General features: G+C 44.0%; 1 protein-coding gene across 2 annotated transcripts in view; it reads right to left on the reverse strand.

Annotated features, from left to right (window-relative positions):
* The window catches only part of LOC138577770 (disintegrin and metalloproteinase domain-containing protein 10-like), a 680,452-nt gene that overhangs the window by 260,706 nt on the left and 399,623 nt on the right, over positions 1-20,123 (reverse strand). For both annotated transcript variants that reach the window (XM_069649653.1, XM_069649654.1), the window contains 2 exons: positions 12,488-12,656; positions 943-1,112 (listed from right to left, as the gene is read on the reverse strand). In XM_069649653.1, coding sequence (XP_069505754.1) covers positions 943-1,112; positions 12,488-12,656 — 339 coding nt within the window. The remainder of the gene's footprint in view (positions 1-942; positions 1,113-12,487; positions 12,657-20,123) is intronic.

Genomic DNA, 20,123 nt, shown 5'->3' on the forward strand with positions numbered 1-20,123 from the left:
TAACTATGCGGATAATAGTTTTGACCAGTGTTGCTAAGTAAATATTCTTTAAAAAGCACAATTTGTATCCTATTTTATAAACACAATCCCCCTTGGGTACTATTCAAACAGGGTGATTTCTGTTCACCATAAGCAACGTTTTCTTTTACTTGAACCACACCCGGCACAGCTCCTGCAGCTCCCGTCTGAAAGCAGTTGGGTAGGGGTATTTATTATTGCAATGTTTGTTGGATACTTGTATATTTATTTATTTATGCAATGTTTGTCGGATACAGGTATCCGGGAATACAAGCAATTAGAGCTAGGGTGTCCTCTTTTTTAGGGGGCTGTGTGGCTGAGGACCAGATACAAGCATATACAACAAGAAATGCCACTGAACCCTCCTACACACGCACTAGGTGTGTCTAGTTGCAACAAGTGCTGCCAATCATGTCAGTCGCTAGATCAAGACAGGAACAATAGAGATAACACATTTTTTTATCAATAAGTATGAAAACACTTGAAACTATTTCCATATAAAAAAGACAAAAATGCATTTTGTTTACACAGGATATCACATAAAACAACATTCTGTAAAAGTCACTGATTTCAAAGGTTGGTCTGGTTGCCACAAAGGTTACAGGTATCCGACAAACACTGCATGAATAAATAAATAATCCGGGTCCATGTATCCGACAAACATTGCATGAATAAATAAATAAACTGGGTCGTGGCACTGGACTGTAACTTCCTCTGGTGACCCCTTGCACAGGGTCACCAGAGGAAGTTACAGATTGCTCGCTGGCGCTTTTATTTTTTTTCCCAGTGCTAACTCTGGCCGGATCATGAGAGCTGGCTACACATCTGGTGCCGGATCTCGGATCCGGCTAGAGCCGGCCCAATCGGCAGCACTGGGCAGCAATAATAGCAAACTAAAACCTATGATTTCATTTTGGTACTCACAGGTGCGCCCAAGCTGTGGGCAAGTTCATGTGCTAAAGTAATACCGATAACCCTGGGAGGTAAAGGCTGACCAAACGTCTGCACAGTGACCAGTCCGGTATTCAGTGAGGCTTCATTCTTCAGCACCTTTCCGAATTTGGTGGTTTTCGAGCATATCCCACCATAGTTTCCTAAAAAAGAAAGCAACAAGCATTAAGATAACCATAAATACTACCATAGGACTTGTATAGCCACAGAATGGAAGCAGACAACAAGCAGAGAGGGACATTTGCTCTTGCTAATGTCTTATTTTTAAGCCAACCATAACAATTTCACATATTGTGGAAATCAGTCCATAACCATTTTGTACAGTTCAATAAACCATAAAGCAACTATTTAAACCTATTTTTAAGGCATCTCATGGCCCACATACTTTCTGAAATTGCAGTTTAATTCTCTCTCAAATTAAAAAGGGGCATGTGAAGTAATTCCGCACTCAGAAAGATTTTGTGATTGGCTACCAAAATGAAACTATAGCACTTCAATGGTGGTGCTGTTATAAGCATCTCTTTTGGAATTGAAAAGGCCCTTTCTGCAGAACATCTGTCTGAAGTGAATGATCTTTTGGAAAGGGAGGGACAGGAGGCCTTGACTGTAGGCTGAATATACAAATGCGGGTCAAAGGATAGATGAACGTGCAACAAATCCACGGTTAGGATAACCACAGACGAAGTGGACTTTTTGGTATTACCCAAATTGACCTTTTACAATTGACCTTTTGCACAATTGACCTAATTATAGCGGTCCTAATTGACCTTCTGCACAATTAACCTTTATATTATTTTATATATGCATTGGGTTGGTTTTGGATTACAAATAATATAAGGGGATTGGGTCGGGGGTTGCAGGGGGTTTTGGATTGGGTGAGGGGTTGCGGGGGGTTTCCCCCCCGCATATATGTCCTAATTGACTTTCTAAATTAGGTCAATTCTCCCGAGGTCAATTGTGAAAAGGTCAATTAGTATACAACCGACTTTTTCATGGTTGCACCAGTATATAGTTATAAAGGTTCGAACAAGAAATTGGAAGCTAGTCATATTGTGTTTGTATTGAACGATTTCTATTGTATTAGAATACACATTTTGTAATTTTCTGCTGTATTCTGCTTCAGAATTTGGCTATGACATTAGCAACTGTGGGAGGGGCACCAGCCAATCAGGAGAGAAGGAATGCAGGCTGTATTTGGCAGTGTGCACAAATGCCTACCTCTGGCGCCTCTCGCACACCACCAGATTTGTCTTGGCCTGCACCCTAGTCCTCAAATTCTCCCTCTGCTCTCCCCCCGCCTAGCCCTCCAAACGAGCTTCCAGCAAGCCACAGACCACACACCCCTCTTTTACCTGACTTCCTTTCTATTCCAATTACCCTATATGGGGAGCCTTAAACATGATGTGTAGAGATTTGCATTGTATGCAAGCCTGCAGGGGATTGTGCTTCCACTGTCAATGTGCGATCAAAGTAGGGCTCGAACCAAAGGGTGAAGAAGGTTGTGTGGGTAGTGTGTGTGAATGATAGGAGTCCTCGGCGGAGCCAGTCTGTGTTTTATTCCTGATATGCTATTTGCATGACGTCTATGTGGAACCCAGCGGCTGGGCAGTGTTGGATGGAGTTGAGGAGAAGTTGTCAATCAGCATCTATCTGATCAAGCATGGCACCTGCATCCAGGCCTATACACTGTCGCTTAGGTAGATAAACTAATACCAACATGCAATGCAAAAGGCACTGCCTTAAGGGTAGTACCACCTGCCCATAACATCAGAACAGCTGAAAAATGGTGCAAGTACCTGGGCATATGATGTAATTACCTGGCAAATGCCTGTCTAATACCTAAGCCCCAACTGTTTGCTTTGCGATTGCTCACTTTAAACAGGACCTCCGTTCAAGGAACAAATGCATAACATACTGCTTATAAATTAGCAGGCTTAAGACACACATTCATTATCAAGAGATTTTTATTACACCAGGTCCTCGTTTACGGAGGCAATTAAGTAATTAAAACTCCAAAGAATGCTTAGAAATAACACTGCTAGGCCCTTTGCAGCACAGCGTTTGATATTCCTTTCATAGTTAGCTCTAAGCGTTCTCAAGAGGGAATGTTTTGGTGGGGCAGGTAGCTGAAGGGCATGCCATAGGGATTAACATGGATATGGGTAGTCAATGGGCAGGAAATGACCAAAAACAACCATAGGCTGTGTGTCTCCCCTCGCATCCCATCTCCATCTTATCTGTGTTCCAATGCAATCATTGTGGCTTATACCTAATAGCCAAAACTATGAAAGGATGGATGTAAGGTATTGAATCAATCATAACCACTGGCACTACACAGGATAGCCTTCCATACCATGGCTTGCAAATCCGCATTGGACCTGCAACTGTGATACGCCCTGCCCAAAATACTGGACCACAAGGCCTGAATATGCCTGTCATAGCTTGTGTTCCCGTGCAGAGGGGACATGGCAAAGCAGCTGAGACTGAACTGCACCTTTTGGTTGTGGAACCAAGACTCATTTGCCAATGGCTTGTTACCTTCTGTACTGGGACAGGCATACTAAAGAATGATGGCATTGGTGGCTGGATAGTGCTAATGATTAATTCAAAGCCTTGCATCTGTCCAAATTAGATCTTACTACACTCTCCCCTCCAGAATTACATTTTTCTTACTACCAAACTTATTTTCTTCCTGATTCTCAAGTTGTGAAAACAAGCAGAATATATATATATATATATATATATATATATATATATATATATATATATATATATATATATATATATAATAGAATTGGCAAGGGTCCTCAGTCGGTTGATGCACTTGCCGCAGATATCTGTGTGCAAGCTGCAACTGACTAGATTCTACCTTACATGTACCTTAAATGTGTCAGCAAATCATTTCCCCCTGAGACTAACAAAATGAGTAACATTGAGACGGCTCATGCCCGCCTTTGTTAGGGGAGGAGCAGTTAACAGAGGTGCTAGTTGGCTTAATCCCTGGGGAACTTTTATACTTCATTGTTAATGTCGCCTGCTGCCATTTATTGTTTGATACAGTTAAATCTCTGTACGCATGATGTGAATAACAGTTCTGTCCCCTCAACAAATAAACCTACATTAAATTACAGAAATAAACTTGTGATTTTAGTTGTGAGAATATAGCTTTACTTTGTAACTGAGAGGTTTGAAATGAAAGATGCCCAGTGCAGTGTTCTTGTTTTAATAAACATGAAACACAGGATCGTGCCAGGTAGTTGCAGGCAGCCTGATTGAGCATCAGTGTTATACCTTGCTTAGAGGTCTGAATGGCCCTCCACCACCCTGCTAGTGTGTGCTTTCCTGGCTGTGGGGCAAAACTCACTCCACAGGCCAAGCAAACAGACACCAGCCAGGCATCCTGCAGTGCAGCCCTCAGAATACCAATCGCTCCGAAGTTTCTGCTGTTGTCAGGGACGTCATTTCACCAAATTGCCAGGGGTAGCAGAAGTGGCACCACATGACCTTTGACCTCTGATGACATCACAGGAAGTGATGTAATTTACCCCCTTTCCCCCACCTCGAAGTGACATCACGAGAAGCGATGGAACACAACCTTTCACCCCTTGACAAAACAGGAAGGGACATCACACATTGTTCCTAAGTACACTACGAGAAATATGGTTGCGATATCACTATAATGTTATTAGCACTTGCGCTTAAGCGCTTATACATACAATATCACTCAACCTGTGTTGGTTCTCATTTATCAACCACAGAAGGGTGAAAGGCTGAGTTGAGATCTTTGAGAACAGGCTAAATCAGTGGCTCACCACCTGAAGTGTGCCTGAAATAAACCTTTATGAGTCTGGCAATTATTGGATAGAATTTGAGAAAGACAAATTATGTGTTATTCCTATTCTTTCTTATTTAGCATCACTGCTCAAAATGACACACTTGTGGAACCGCATTTTCTTTGAGAGGCCTGAACAAGAAAGTCAGCCACTGCAAAAAATAAAGAGCCACATGCCACTGGACACAACCCATGAGTTTACATTTAAAAAAAAAAGTTAAGCAAAAAAAAAGTTACAAAAATATATTTTTTTTCTAGGGGTAGCAAGGGAGTCTTCAGGGGTCGCAATTGCGACCCCTGACGATCCCCAAATGACGTCCCTGGCTGTTGTATTTAATCCTGCTTCACACACTGCCCAGCGCTCAGGGCTCAGGATCTAAATGCCCCGGTCCCTGTGCTGGTGTTAGCACCATTGGAAAGGTCTACTTTCTAGGGGGGTAGGCGGAAGTGTCTTTGGACGGCCAGACCTGGCGTACACTGTGGACGGAAAGGTGTAATCACAACATGACTGCTATTTGTTTAGAATCAGAGGTCTGAAACCTGTGGCTCTCCAGAAGATTTGTACTACAACTCCAAACCCCTTAGTTCATTATTCTGTCTATGGCTGTTGAGATGTGTAGTCTAAAACATCTGGTGATCCAAAGGTGAAGACCCTTGGTAGTTGCGGCATTGTTGCTGGAATTTTAATGCACATGACCGCAGGAGATGATTGAAATAATTTCGGATTCTAGTTAATTAGCAATGGCATTTTCTGAGATTTTGCTTAGTAATGGCAAATGAGTTATTGGGCAGCAATGGTCGTTCAAAATACATTTAGGACTAATACTTTGGAAAGTAGATATATAATGGTAAAGGTTCATTATATAACTGTTATGCCAGCATACAATTATATTCATTAAACATAATTTTATCCCTAAAACATAAAATATCACATTCTGTACTTGAATGGTAGCAGGGGCTTAAGTGGGCCAGCACCTGCCAGGGCAGAGTCCCGGCAGTTTCCATAATGTTCATCTGAACCAGGGCTCTCCGCGGCCATAGGCCCCCGAAACATATTATACACGTACATATTTAGAAGTTTTGATTGTAAGTTTGACTACACGTCTTTACGTCGGTCATGCCCCCTTAGGTCATTCCCAGCACTCAAGCTACACCCTCTAGTTATAGCCCCCCCCTCTATTTCTCATCCCACGTAAAACACTGAATAGTAGTCAAAGAGACAAACTGAGCACAAGTTCTAAATCTTCTGTAATGAATTAGTAAAAAAATGTCTCCTTTGCCAGCGGAATCAGACGAGACGTGAGCGCAATACAAGTTTGTCGGTATCCCGCCATTAATTGGGGTTGTCTTTTTCAGACTTCCCACTTAAAAAATTTTGGGACTGACTACTGTCTCCCAGAACATGTAAAGTTGCCATTGACTTTATTAGTCTTTTTAAAACCACAGACCCAGTACAAAACTATCTTACATAGAGTACTGGAAAGGGTTAATAATTATCCCTTTTTGTCTGTCTCTCATAGAACATTATTTTGTTCCCCTTTGTTTAAGATTTGGCTGGTGGCAGTGGTATCTACCATATTTTTCCTACCGCGGTCTATGAAAATAGCTTGGTATTGTTTTAGGCTATGTTAGTAGCCTCGAACTTAAATCCGTTGGACCCCATTTACTCTATTTGGTTCTGGCTGGGTTTATTCGCCATTTCTTTTTGTAAAGGTCTTTCTCGTGTTTTACTCTGCGTGCCAAACCGGGCTTGGTTCCTTTGTTCACCGTCCTTTGGCGGGCTTCTGCACAGAAGTCCTCTGTAGGCGCCTGAGAGTCTGGGTAGATAGGATGTGAAGGAGGGGTTTGAGAACCCCTGCACAGGGTTCCCTTGGAAACACAAGTACCACTCTTGTTTGATTGGCTAGGTGACTGTCTTGCCAGCACAGCACCCTCCTGTGTGATTGACAGCCAGGCTGTGTGAATGGGGGAAAACTGCATGAAAAGCAGGTCTCTGGGACTTGGAAGGCAGAGTCACCACTGGATCGAGCGAACCGAAGCGAAGCTGAAGGAAGCGGACCACTACCACGACTGAACCTCCCGGTGAAGCCCTGCTGCGGGTCTTAACATCCAAACTTCGACGACAGAGAAAATCTGCAAGGAATCTTCTTCCCTTGAGCTGATGGGACCAACCAGTTCACCAAACATCAAGCAAGGCCTCCCTCCCCTTGTTGAATTTGCTCTGCACAGCTACAGTGAACCGGATAGCCAGGAGGACCAGACCCTGTTTGGGTTTTAAGGAGCGCACCTTTTAGTCGTTGCTTTGCTCTGCTGCTGGTTTCTTCCCTGGGCAGTGCAGGACCCTCCAGTCTTCCTCCTTCGTGTCAGTCCGACAGTCACTTCAGGAACCGTGAACCTGCAGGATCTGCCAGGAACTTCTGCCTCAGCTACAGCATTCTTCTTCTTCTAAGGTACTGTTCAAACCCGGTTGTTTGGTCCGTTCGACCGCAGTGAAATTTTTTAGATCTTTCACCAATCCGAGGGCTTGTCCTTCTCTACTCTTTTGAATAACTTTTCTTCCAACCAACTTCGTTTCCAATTCTTGGCAAAGACTTAACCGCGAACTACTCTGAACTGTGTGATCCTCTGCAAAGACTCTGAACCATTAACATTGGCCCAGGCCTATTGATTTGAATCCTCATTGTAGCACACCTTTTCTAGATTGCCCTGCCTACTTACTTGTTGGTGCTGCTTAATTTTGTATACACCTTGTCTTTCCCTCCCTTTTTAAATTAATGGAGTGCCATTTTGCTCACACTTCATTTGGAGCTTAACTTGTCCAGAATTGGTTGGGTGGTGTGTAGTATATTAAGATTGTGATTTTTCTGCTGCTTTACTTAGTGAACTGTTTTACAAATGTATGTGTAAATAAATGTATATTCTTTTACTCAGAAACCTTGAGTCAGTGTTTGTTTGAACCATAGTGATTGCTGTCCTTTGTGTAACTTCTGATACTGCTCACTTTACTCTTGAGATAAGTCTGGCTGCTCAGCCATTGCTACCACTTTACTGTGTAGTAAAGGCTTGTACCAAAGGTGAATTTGTACTTGCACTTGTAGTCTTAATTGTGTGTAATGTTCCCAAAGGGTATTGCATATGATTCTGCCTAAAACACCCCATTTGCTTCATCAGCAGGAAGGTGAAGGAACCTGAGACAAGGCGGGCAACCATTGAAAGAGAATGTTTTTTTTATTGTGTGGTCACTGAAGAAGTTCAAACCATACTTGTATGGATCTACTTTTGTGATTGAGACTGACCACCAACCCTTGAGATGATTGATATAAATGAAAGAGGAAAACCCTAAACTACTGAGATGGTCGATCAGCCAGCACGGGTTTGATTTTACCATTGAACACAGGTCTGGGTGTCACCACCAAAATGCTGATGGTCTCTCCAGGATGTTTGAACGACTGGCGTAAGGAGATTCATCCAGGAGTGAATTAAATCCTGGGGGGGACGAGTGTTGCTAATTCCCCTTACCTTTTGAGACCCCCAGCAACTTTGCTGGATTTCTGGGATTTGATTTTTTTACCTGGAAGAGTGTGAGCCTTTTTTCCCACTCTTCCATGTATTTTTTATGTGTGTTTTACTTTTGTGTTCTTTGATTATGGAGTTTTAAAACAACTCCATAGGCATAATCTTTTTCTGTGTGTCACACAGCACCCTCAGTGCAGTGGCACAGGGGTGTCTTTCAGACTACCCAAGGTTTAAATACCTTCTCTGGGACTGACTACCGTCTCCCAGAGCATGTAAAGTTAAATTGACGTTACTAGTCTCTTTAAATTTACAGACCCAACACACACTATCTTCCTATAGAGTGCTGGAGGAGTTGCCTAGCTTCCCCTGAGTCATAACACTCATGTAACAGCCGAATGTTACCCTTTCCTACTTTAAATGGCTGGTGGCAGTGGTTTAGATCAAACTATCATGATTTTTCCCGACCGCTAACAACAGTAGCTAAAAATCGGGTCAGCCATATTTTCCAATATGGCGTCCAAGACCTATCTATATAAACAGACTCAGGTCAACTTTTTTTGCCATTTCTTTTAGAAAAGGTCCTTCTTGTGTTTGTCTCTGCGCGCCAAACCAGGTTTGGTCCCTTTGTTCGTTGGCCTTTGGCGGGCTTCAGTGCTGAAGCCCTCCTCTGGCGCCTGAGTGTCTGGGATGGACAGGATGTGAGGGAGGTGCCTGAAACTCCCTGTGCTTAGTCTCCTAGGAGACCTGAAAGCACTCTGGTGTGATTGGCCAGCTGGCTGTCCTGCTGTGTGAGTGACAGCCAGGCTGGAATGAATGGGGGGAAACTGTTTAAAAGCAGGTCTCTGGGACTTGGAAAGCAGAGTCAACCACTGGAAGAAAGAACCGAAGACGAGCTGAAGGAAGAGGACTGCTGCAACTCCTGGATGACCGGTGAAGCCCTGCTGCAGGTCCGAATTGCCTGAAACTCCATCGAAAGAGAAGCCCGCCAAGGTTAACTTCTTCCCTTGAGTTTGGCGGGAACAACCAACTCGCAAGCCACCTGGACACCGTCCCCATCCACACCTTAAACCGACGTTTTGCCAAGCTTGTGGCCTCATCCCTGGGCAGTGCAGGAACCTCCCGGTGTCCTCCTTCTTGTCCCCACGACCTAAGCTCAGGAACAGTGAGATCTGCTCGAACTGCCAGGAACAACTGCCTCAGCTACAGCTCTTCTTCACTCTAAAGGTACTGTGCAAACGCAGTCTGGAAATCTTTTCGGTCACAGCGAAAGTTTGTGAAACTTTCCCAACTTCGAAGGCTTGTCCTTCCCTAAACATTTGTCTAACTTTTCGTCTGACCAAATTCTTCTAAAATCAGTGGCAAAGACTTAACCGTTAACTACCAGAACTGTGCTATCCTATACAAAGACTCTGAACCATTGACTTTGGCCCTGTAACGCTCACCTGATTCCCGTAGAGGCGCCGGTCTTGACTGGGCGTATACCGTATTTGCAAAGGTGATGTGTAACACACGGCTGGCTCTTTGGGCTGGACCTCTGTGCACTGTATGTCTGACTTGAAGGGTAAGATGTCTGCAGATAGAAAATATGGGATTAAGGAACTGGGTTATTGAATGTCTCTCTCTTCTTCCCTTTCTCTTCTCCTGTAGAACCCCAAAGGTTAACGCTCTCACCTTAGGTAAGTGAACGCCGTGCTCTCCATCTGCCTCGGGGCAGGGTGCTATAACCAGTTTCTTCACTGGATAAGGGGAGCAGGCCTCTTGACTTCAGAGGACTGCTGTCTGTCGTTTACTGCACGAACGGTAAGTTTCGAGTAATTCTAATGTCTTTAAAGTCTTTAGTAATGATGTTTCTTGTTTTGCAGGGTTCCGGCGATGGCGGATGACGGGCTGAAGTGAGTTGAAGATAGAGCCCGTGTGATGAATAGAAGCGCCTGGAAGCACGTAAGTAAGCGCTTGTTGCCTGCTTCACGATGCGCTCTAACTGTCTTTTTATTTTGCAGGTACAAGTTCGGAGCGGCTGCAGGGTGCCGGAATACCCACTGGGTTAGATGTGGAAAGGAGTAATGGCACGTGAGTATTAAAGTTCCCCAATGTATTTAAACGCACCTTGTTTTGTCTTTCAGATGCGGGATGCAGCGCCGAAGGCCTCCGGAGCGTGCAAAGAGTTGGTAAGCTTTTGTCTTTCAGATGCCGGAATGCAGTGTGAAGACCTCCGGAGCGCACGAAGAGTAGGTAAGCCTTTGTCTTTCAGATGCCGGAATGCAGCTCGAGGCGTTGGTGACAGCCGATGGACCAAGTAAGTGAAGAGCTGTCACTGAAGACCGTAATGCTAACCTGTTCTTTCTTGTCTTTATAGGTGTTGCTGAAGACTGGATTCAGGATGGTAAGCCTTTTTCCTTAGGCCCAGGATCAGATGCAGAAGACACGATGAGCGTTCTGCTGCAGAGGATGCAGAATAACGCAAAGCAAGATTCATCCATCGGGTGTGGTTTAAATAGCCTCCTGTAGTGCTTAGGTGTCTCCTTCCACAGCCACGCCTAGGTAAGAAAAGAGTTCCTGCTTTCCAGAAGAGTTCCAGTGTTCTGAATCTAGGGAGTGGCTCCTGCCCCACCCAACAGGAAAAGTAGTTCCAAACAGAAGAGGATCAGAGGCTCAACTGGCAGGCAAGTAAGCAGCATGGTCTGCTGCAGGTAAGTCCACCCAAGCATTATGAGCCTGGCGCTTCCAGCGCTGGGACTGGGCATATTTATGAGCCTGGTGCCACTGGCGCCAGGACTGGGTCCAAAAGGTCCCAATTGGGACTGGTTGGCACTCGGAACCTGGGTTATGGATCTGCTTCCAAGGGAGTTGGGAAAACCCTGACCTTTTGGAAGCAGAGATCATGACAGGCCCAGGCATATGAACTGAATTGCTGGTTGTAGTTTAATGAAACCCTTTGCCCTGCTTATGCAAGTATTTGTGCTGGGAGCTGAACTTGTTCAGTAACTTATTTGGTTGTGTATTTGTGGTTTATTAGTATATGATATTGAGCTTCTCTTGCTAGTGTAATGTTTTCAAACTGTGTAAAATAAATGTATATTCTTTTACCAAGAAACCTTGAGTAAGGTGTTTGTTTGAATCACTGTATTTGTTGGTCCTATGTGCAACTTGTTCTACTGCTCACTCAACTCATGAGATATGTCTGGCTGCTCAGTCACTGCTACCACATTACTGTGTAGTACAGGCTTGTACCAAAGGTGAAATTGTACTGACACTTGTAGTCTTAATTGCATGTAGTGTTCCCCAAGGGTACTGCATGTGATTCTGCATAACAGGTTAGATGAAACTCCTTACAGAAAGCCCTATTTCTGCATATAGGGAAAGAGGCCTGGTGTTCCCCGCAGGGCTCCAGCTTTTGTATAGCCAGGCACACAGAGTTTCTCTGCTATACACCTCATTGTATATCTTGATGAGGTACGCTGGATGGGACTGCTTACACAAATCCCTGTTAGCCCAGCTTTTAGTTTGCACACTGGCATGAGGCAAACACTAAAGTGAATAGCAGTACAGTGAAGCATTATGCTGCATTCTGCTGCTATACCCCTTTCATGGTACATTTGGTACACACTATCACATGGGGGTGGTCCATTTGGGTGCCAGTCTACACCACACAATGTGAAAGGTATAGTGACTTACACATGGTATCTTTCTATCTAGACACAAGACACTGGTTCTCTGCAGGTGCCAAGGATTGCCTGACATGATGATAGTAAATAATACACAAAGGCGTTGCTAGGGGGTGCCTGCGGGGGCTCTAACCCTAAGTCTTTTGGCTGTTGTCCCGGATAGAAGCTCAGGAGCTACAACCAAAAGGCTACAGTTAGCCCTGAGTCCCGACAGTCCCGACATTAGTGTAGCCCCAGATCTTTTCCAGACCTAGCAACACCCCTGTGTGCATAGCTACACCTGCTGAAACATGCCTTGCACATATGTTTGTGCACCATGTATCCGCACATGTGCGAGAACATTGTATATCTGTCCTTGTCCTGACATTGACCTAAACCGGGTCAGTCATCTGCCAGGTCTTTACCCAGCTTCAAGGGGCACAAGCTTATGGCGACATGTTGCTAGTACATGCATAGAGCTCTAAATCTAATAACAGCCACCTCAGGAATTTAAGATCTCTCTTACCAATTTTTCCTTCCCATGCCAGTCCAATAACGCCGCTGTAATCCCTGTTGGTGAAGAGGTAGGAGAGGCAGTAACTGTTCCAGTTGCGCTCTGAGTGCAGCTCGAGAAGTTTCTCAACACCAATTAGAGAGGAATGCATCGGATCCGAAGGGTTTTTATCTGTAAATATCTGCAGAGCGAGATGGGATGATCATCAATACACATATATTATGGCCAGCAGCACAGTATAAAGCAATTGCAAACATGCCACGGGTTCTGCAACTAACACATTGCAACCTTTGCCTTCTTTTTATTTAGATTCAGTGCTACACCAGCAAAGTCTTGCAAATGTAAATTGAAGGTCTACTGTAGAAAACTGACTGGAGGAGACCTGTTGCGAGAGTAAAAAGCTGTATAGTCCCGTCCTGAACTGTGGGGAGTTATTTGTAGTATTTGCCCCAGTTGGTTGACATGTGTGTTCCTTAATGTGCAGGGTCTCTTAATAAGAAGGTTCTACCTTTGCAATAGGATTTCTTACACCAGTGATGAGTGGCTCAGGGATGTCCAACTCCAGGCTTTCAGGGTCAGAACCCTGATAGGGTTTTAGGATATCCCTCATTAATACTCATGAGTAAGATATGCTTACGTTTATAATCATTGTATGCAAATTTATCTCATGAATATTAATGCCGAACATCCTGAAAATCTGACATGTTTCGGCCCTCGAGGCCTGAAGATGGACAACCCTGGGACAGATTGGATGTTTCTGGTTGTACTACAAAGTCTCTTTGATAGACAGTGGAATACTGCTGCTGTACACACTTGTATGCATCATTGTTATAGACTTGACCCTGGCTCCTTGTTTGGCCAGCAGTCAGAGTGGTTCTCTTAGTGGTGTCTTTTTTCCAACATCCTTTCTAGACCTGGTTGCAGCATCCTTAATGGGCGATGTATGTTTAAGGAACTGAAATACATTTGTAATCCAACTCCAGAGGTCTAATGCATTTTCAACAACCCAGCATACCATGGAGCACTGAGAGGAAGATTTCAATTTGTACAAGCTTTGTCAGACACATTAAAATTGATTTTGGTACAGACAGATCAACAATGATGCCTACCCTTTGCCGAGCAATGTCCCACAATACGTCCACGCTCCAAGAACCCCAAAACATATGTTAATTTTTACCTTTTTTATTACTGGTCCTACAGCGGTCACATGTTAACAATCCACATTTCCACATTTTTGAGGGGGCCCAACATAGGGTGTGAATTATGAGTGCCAGACCTGAGTAAACATAGGATTTGCTGCAATTGCTCCCCGCGCCGGAATAATTACCCAGATGCTATAAAACTGGCCCCCAACCTGATGTATTTCGGGCCAGGACTCAGGATCTATGATGTATTTGCTCAAAATAATCCTGGGCAGGCTACCTCTTTTGTTTGATCAGTCAGATCGCTTTAAAAAAACGTTTTTGGTTTAATTTCAATTTTTAAACCAACTGGTCAATTAGCAAAAAATAATTTTGTTTTTTCAAACAAATACGTTTTTAAAATCATCCATTTCATCCATGGGGTGTTACGCTCAGTGCATTTTGGGCGTAGGGCATCTCAGCAGCACACATGATACAGAAAACATTTTTATCAGTCTGTGATGCACTTAGCACTGTTCATGAGAAGCCTATTGAAAAATACTCACAGCTAGTTTTGTAACTATTGGGCTGGGCCAATAGCTCAGGGGTAACACGTGTGTCTTGTAAGCAACTCAACACAGACTCGAGGCCCAGTCCCGTGCTTAGACACTGGTCTCTGGTATTAAGCGTGTCATAAAAGATGAATTAATTAACAGGCATAATTGTCCTTATTTATATGAGTGTGTACACAATCGAGTCTGCAGCTTTCTACACCTCCAGCTTTCTGCTGGGCCATGCCACTGACAGATACCCCCTTGTGTAATTGGGTTACGCATCACATAACACATCTCACTATAAAGTATAAACAGCTTCTCTACAGTTACAATCCAATAGACTGAGTCGAGGCTGCAGTAACACTCTTCACCAGCAAGTACCAAGTAGAAAGACCCTTAGACACACAATGGCAGGTGAAATAATAGAAGAAAATGTTATTACATCTTCATGTCACAAAACTAAAGACTTAAACAAGAGAACAAAAAAAAGCAACAAAAAAAGACAAATTCATATATGTAGACAAAGAGTGAAAAAAGCACTCCATGCAGGGATACGTGATGTTGATAACACAGGGACATATTCTAAAGTGTGCAACCCTTGTACCCTTGTGAGTTTCAAAGCATAGCAATGAATTAAAGAGCACACACTGAGAACTTCCTCTGAAAGCAGCTTCGCTAATACATCCTTAGAACAGTGATCTTCGGTTCTGTAGGGAATCCTTCCAGTCTTATTCAACAAAATCATGGTTTTGATCATAAACAATGGGCCTCATTACGACCCAGGTGGCCACGGAATGAACGGTGCCGGTAAGGGACCGGCACCGTTAATTTTGGGCCTCCCTATTATGAGGTCTGCAGTGGGTCCCGCTAAGGAACGCCTGGTCAGACCCCTATGGGGGCTCAAATGGGAATGGGGATGTACCGGGTCTGGGTCCCGCGAAAAGGATTTACCGGGCCCTCCAAGGTCAGAATGGCCCGGTAAGTCCCCTTTTGCCAGACCCGGACCTGGCACCCAGACTTGTAATGAGGCCCAATGTATTTTACATAGTCGTGAACTACTTGTAACAGTTAAAGGAGGATAGCAAGAGGACGCTGAATAGATGAGTGGGGTGCAACTTGGGAACATAGCCTACGGAAAATGTACCATTCAAATTAAATATAACACTGTGAATCCAATCGCTTCTTGGTATCTAGAAGACAGGTTGATGGCAAGGTAGTCGAAAAGACTTCTCTTTGTTTGAGGGGTTTATCAAAATGGCCTCCCCTTGAAGGCTTGTTAAGTATCTCTAAGATTGCGCAAGAATCTGAGAAATGTTGGGGTGATGTTTGATCAAATCGTGTGCCACTGGTGATTTCTGATTTATTGTTCTTATATTAGACTAGTGTGTGGGGGCTGGTTCCAAATACCCCAGAAGTGCAAGGACAAGCAGGCGTTGGATGCAGGAAGCTCTTGTGCGTACAGCCCATCAGCTTGATGAAGAGAGAGGGGAGCTGGGAGAAAGCACATAGGTTACAGGATCCTCTTCTATGAGAAAGTACCTGGAAGGAAACACATCCATGCTCCAAAATGTAAAAAAATTAATTAACAATGTTGCAACATCAAAGATGTTTCAGGAATGTTTTGGAACAGAAGCTTCTGAATGATATCTCGGGGCACTGTAAGATACTTATTGATTTTAAATGTAATTTTAGTGCCAAGCACATCTGTAGCCTAGGGGCTGGATTACTGTACACTTGCAGATGCTTGAGCGACAATTATATGTACGCAATTACATTGCTGCCAGGGCAAAAAGAGTACAAATCCGTTTTCACTTGAACAACAGAATCGCACGCAAGGAGACGGTATTCATGCAAAGGCAGGTTGCCTTTGCGCTTACCCAGTTGTATGCAGGGGCGGTATTTATGAATGAACAATTCAGCATCAGCAAACATACAGTGGCAGAGTACAAAAGCCCGCCTATGCCATATCAATATACCCAATATGATAAGGCAAAATGATGAACTGCTGGGCTCAGAGTTGAGATGGCCCATGACTCCAAAGATTTAGCATCTCTTTGTGAAACCAAATATCCTCTGAAGTGGGATGAAAGATGCACGTAATAGGTCAAAGAAAGGCGTAATAGCTACTCTGCGTCCTGGGCTCAGAGGAAGGGCGGAGGAAAAGGGGTGGCACACAGCCCATCTTTCCGAACTGTCCTCCAGCCCGCCCCCCCCAAGATATTGAGGCTGGGTCCGCCTCTGGTTGTATGGTGATCGCACCTGCGGGTTCAGGGCACTTTACGACTTGACATTAAAAAGATCCGGTGTGTGGATACCGCATGACATATCAGAACAGTGGACACATTTCACATAAATGATGCAACATCATGCAGTACCATGCGCAGGGAGGTTTTCTGGTTGTACATTGTTTGTTCGGGTGAAATTGCTCGAGGCCGATTTGTTCGCAATTTATTTATTTTTTAAACAAATTTCCTCTGAAACATTAGGTGGGCGAGGGGGGTGGCCCCCGCAACCCTCTTCATCCCCCACCATAATTAAATACCTAAACCCATCCCCCATATATATTTGTGAGGAAATGTGTTACGTAATTGTGAACAAGTGGGCCTCAGGCGTGTGTGCCGGCTGTTTTAGAGTCAGAAACATACCTTCTCGCTACAAGCTTCTCTCTACGTGGCGTGGGTCCCGTAAGGCCACGAATGGCCACAAAGAGTCTTGCAAAAGGAAGTGCTTCGACTATGCTGTCGCCATCCTTGGACTGTTGTGCTCACCTTCCCAGTCGTGGCGGCCTGCCATCCCAAAACAGTGCAATCTTGCAGCTCGAAGAATGTTTTTTCTGCCAATCACTGGATCACCGAAAGCCCAACCCAGCTCTCTTCACAAATTGAAACCAAAGCAAAGCATATTTAGGGTTTATTTGATGGGAGAATGAACGTTCCTGCCAGATACAAACTTGGATAATGAGTGAGCATGAAATAAAGTAAAGTTGCCACAGAAGGAATCAAACTGTTTCGAAATGGTCCATGAAACAGAGACCAGGTCGAAAAAAAAACAGATGGCCTTCCCCATCCAGGAAGCAGTGACCACCAGCTGAGAGCAATTCACACAATTGCAAACACACCATGAAGGATTGAGGTTTAAACTAATCTCTAGTCCGGGCATGAAATCCAAACCTAAACTGCAGGCAAAGGGTGCCCCACAAACAAAAAGGCAAATGTGAATATGCAGGTTAAAAAGTAATGGTCGAAATTCTGCAAAACACTCTTTATTTCACACTCCTCCTGGTGGATAAATCCCAGATGCGAGCGCTTAACTCACTGCATTGTCTTGCAGGATAGCAAGGATAATTAACTTATTTTTCCAAAGTTTATGTGTCTTGAATAGCGAAGCATCAAGCCATAGATACTGTGTGTGACCATTGCAACATCAAAAAATCTGTGCTGTTAGAGCTCTTGACTATAACATCGACTCAAGGAGCCCTGTTGTGCATATGCAAATTGTAAAGTTGTGCTCTTCTTGAAGAAGACGTCAGCGACACCAGGTAGGGAAGTGAACTATTTTACTTAAGTTCCAGATGACAAGGTAATAACAAGCAAGTAAGTCATAAGGTAAGTATAAAGGAAGGTACAGGAAACATCCTCCGGCTCCCACTCTCACAGGGTCTCAGCCACCACCTGATATCCATGGAACATTCAGGGCACTCACACCACAACATTCCACTCACAAGCATTCCACCAGGCATTCCATCAGGGTAGCATGCACACAGGACCAGGGAAGGGAAGACACAAGACACAACACATCTCCCTCCTTACGCAAACAATTAAACAAGGTACAGAATAAAGCCCACAGGGGAAACCATCTGGTGAAGCGGCCAAAGTGTGAAAGCAACCAACACTCAGGTCCCAACCAACATCAAAACTCCCCCCACCACTCATTCCATTCCTGAGAACAAGGAGCAACGCTCCAACCAACCTTACCCCCTCAATGTCTTGCAATAGAACAAGGCAAACCACCCAAACACAACTCACAGTCTCATTGCGGGCCCACAATAAGACACTAACCAAGGGAACCAGTCCAAAACCACAACTTCCAAGTCCATAAAGTCACCAACCACCACCATCTCACATCCTACCACCAGCAACTGCGGTACACTGAACGTCAGTACAACCTCGACAACTACAACTCCAAAACACCATCCTAACCAAACACAGCAGAACACAAGGCTTCGGGTACCAAGGCATATATTAGTTTTCAGAAAATTGATTAGCAGAGTTTGCTAATTACATTTTTCTTGGTTAGCAAAAAAACCAATTTAATTTGCAATTTTGTACTAATGTGTTTAATAGCACCAGAAGATACTTGTACCCAATATATAAAATGAGCAACAATACAGCAGTTTTGTGTACCGCTGAAGTAAAGCATTAGTGAGATAAGCCAGGCCTTACAAATTCTTTAAAATTCCACTAGACCTGTAAATTGAGTAACTTAGTTTGCCCACTCGACTGAAGAGACATGCACTAGACCCATGGCAACGCATGATAATACATTTTAATGCACTTTCTGTAAAATGGTGCATGTCACCACAAACCCACTTTAGTTTGGCACACTGCAGCCACCCAGATGCCAGCCATGCACAGTAGTTTGTATTTGGCATTTACTGCAAACAACGTAAAGTTTAAATAAAAGTTTCAACATCCCGTGCAAATGCTACTGGCCCTTCTTAAAATCTACTCGACTATGTGAGTGGGTGAAAATACTTAGCGAGCCCTGGATGAGTGTCTGTAAAACGGTCAGCTGCATGAAAGGACACAAATAAATAGATCCGATTAAAAGGTTATGAAAAAAGTTGGGCCAGCTCTCAACTGCAGGTGAAAATAGAGAATGCAATCGTAATCATAGAGCAAAGTGAGCTCTGGAGGCCAACTACAGTATACAGTTTTGCAGTAGGTCTGTAGATGTACAGACTGGATGAAACTATTGATCACTACTTTAAGTAAATATCAAGTTAGCTGTGTGCATTCATTGTGTATAAGACTAAGCAGAGTGGATGGCGTAGCGGGCAGAGAACTAGGTGGAGTATTGTAGTTTGTGGCCATCTCACTTTCAGGGTAGAGGGTATAAAGCAACATGGTAAGATGTCAAGGAGTATGGGGTCAGCTCATGGGTTGAGCACCAGTTGCAAGCTGTATGTAACCAGCAGGCCACAGAACTAGGTTTGCCATCAAAGCATGTCGCTGCATGGTCATGTACATTTTCAAAGGTGTTCACTAGTCAATGATGCATCTTCCCCAACAAAATGAAATCTGGTTGACACTGAGATTTAGATACACTTCACTGTAAAGCATTGAGACAATGCAGTGTTTCAATGAAGCAATACTGAAATTATGCATTATGCAACTTATAACATTTTTAGAAAAGTAATTGCAAGAAGCCTTTTAATAAAAACGAACTAATTGCAAGCCTTTCTAAACAAAAAAAGAACTAAAACGTACTGGTCTCTGGCAGATAGGATACAGTTAGGTTAATAACAGTATTATCCCGATTTATTTCTGGTTTACAATTATTTGACAAAGAAAAAGAAATGTGCGTAGCACTCCCACACAGGCCTTTTGGCACATGAGTGAAGGGTTCGATTACTGCTGCACTCTCTCTCCATTAACCCCTTAGAACTTGCAGTGAACAGAGAAAAGAGGGTGCAGAGAGCTCTGGAGGGAAGAGGGGAATGCAGGGCGAGCTGTGCTTTCATTGAACAGGTAACTTAAATATCTAGCTTTGCTACACAAGTGCCAAACCTACAGAAATGCATAGCAAATTGCTCTGCGACACTGCTTATTTTAAGCATTGGGGTACCCACAACAATGCACCAAAGGAAAAGAGGCCCACCCCCTTGAGGGTACCGGGCATCCGAATCAGTGTCTGCAAAAGCACAAACAGGTACCCCCCACTCCGCAAGTGAAACGTCCAACCACCACCAGG

This window comes from Ambystoma mexicanum, chromosome 1p (assembly GCF_040938575.1).
Source record: "Ambystoma mexicanum isolate Mex_15411 chromosome 1p, UKY_AmexF1_1, whole genome shotgun sequence".
Taxonomy (NCBI): domain Eukaryota; kingdom Metazoa; phylum Chordata; class Amphibia; order Caudata; family Ambystomatidae; genus Ambystoma; species Ambystoma mexicanum.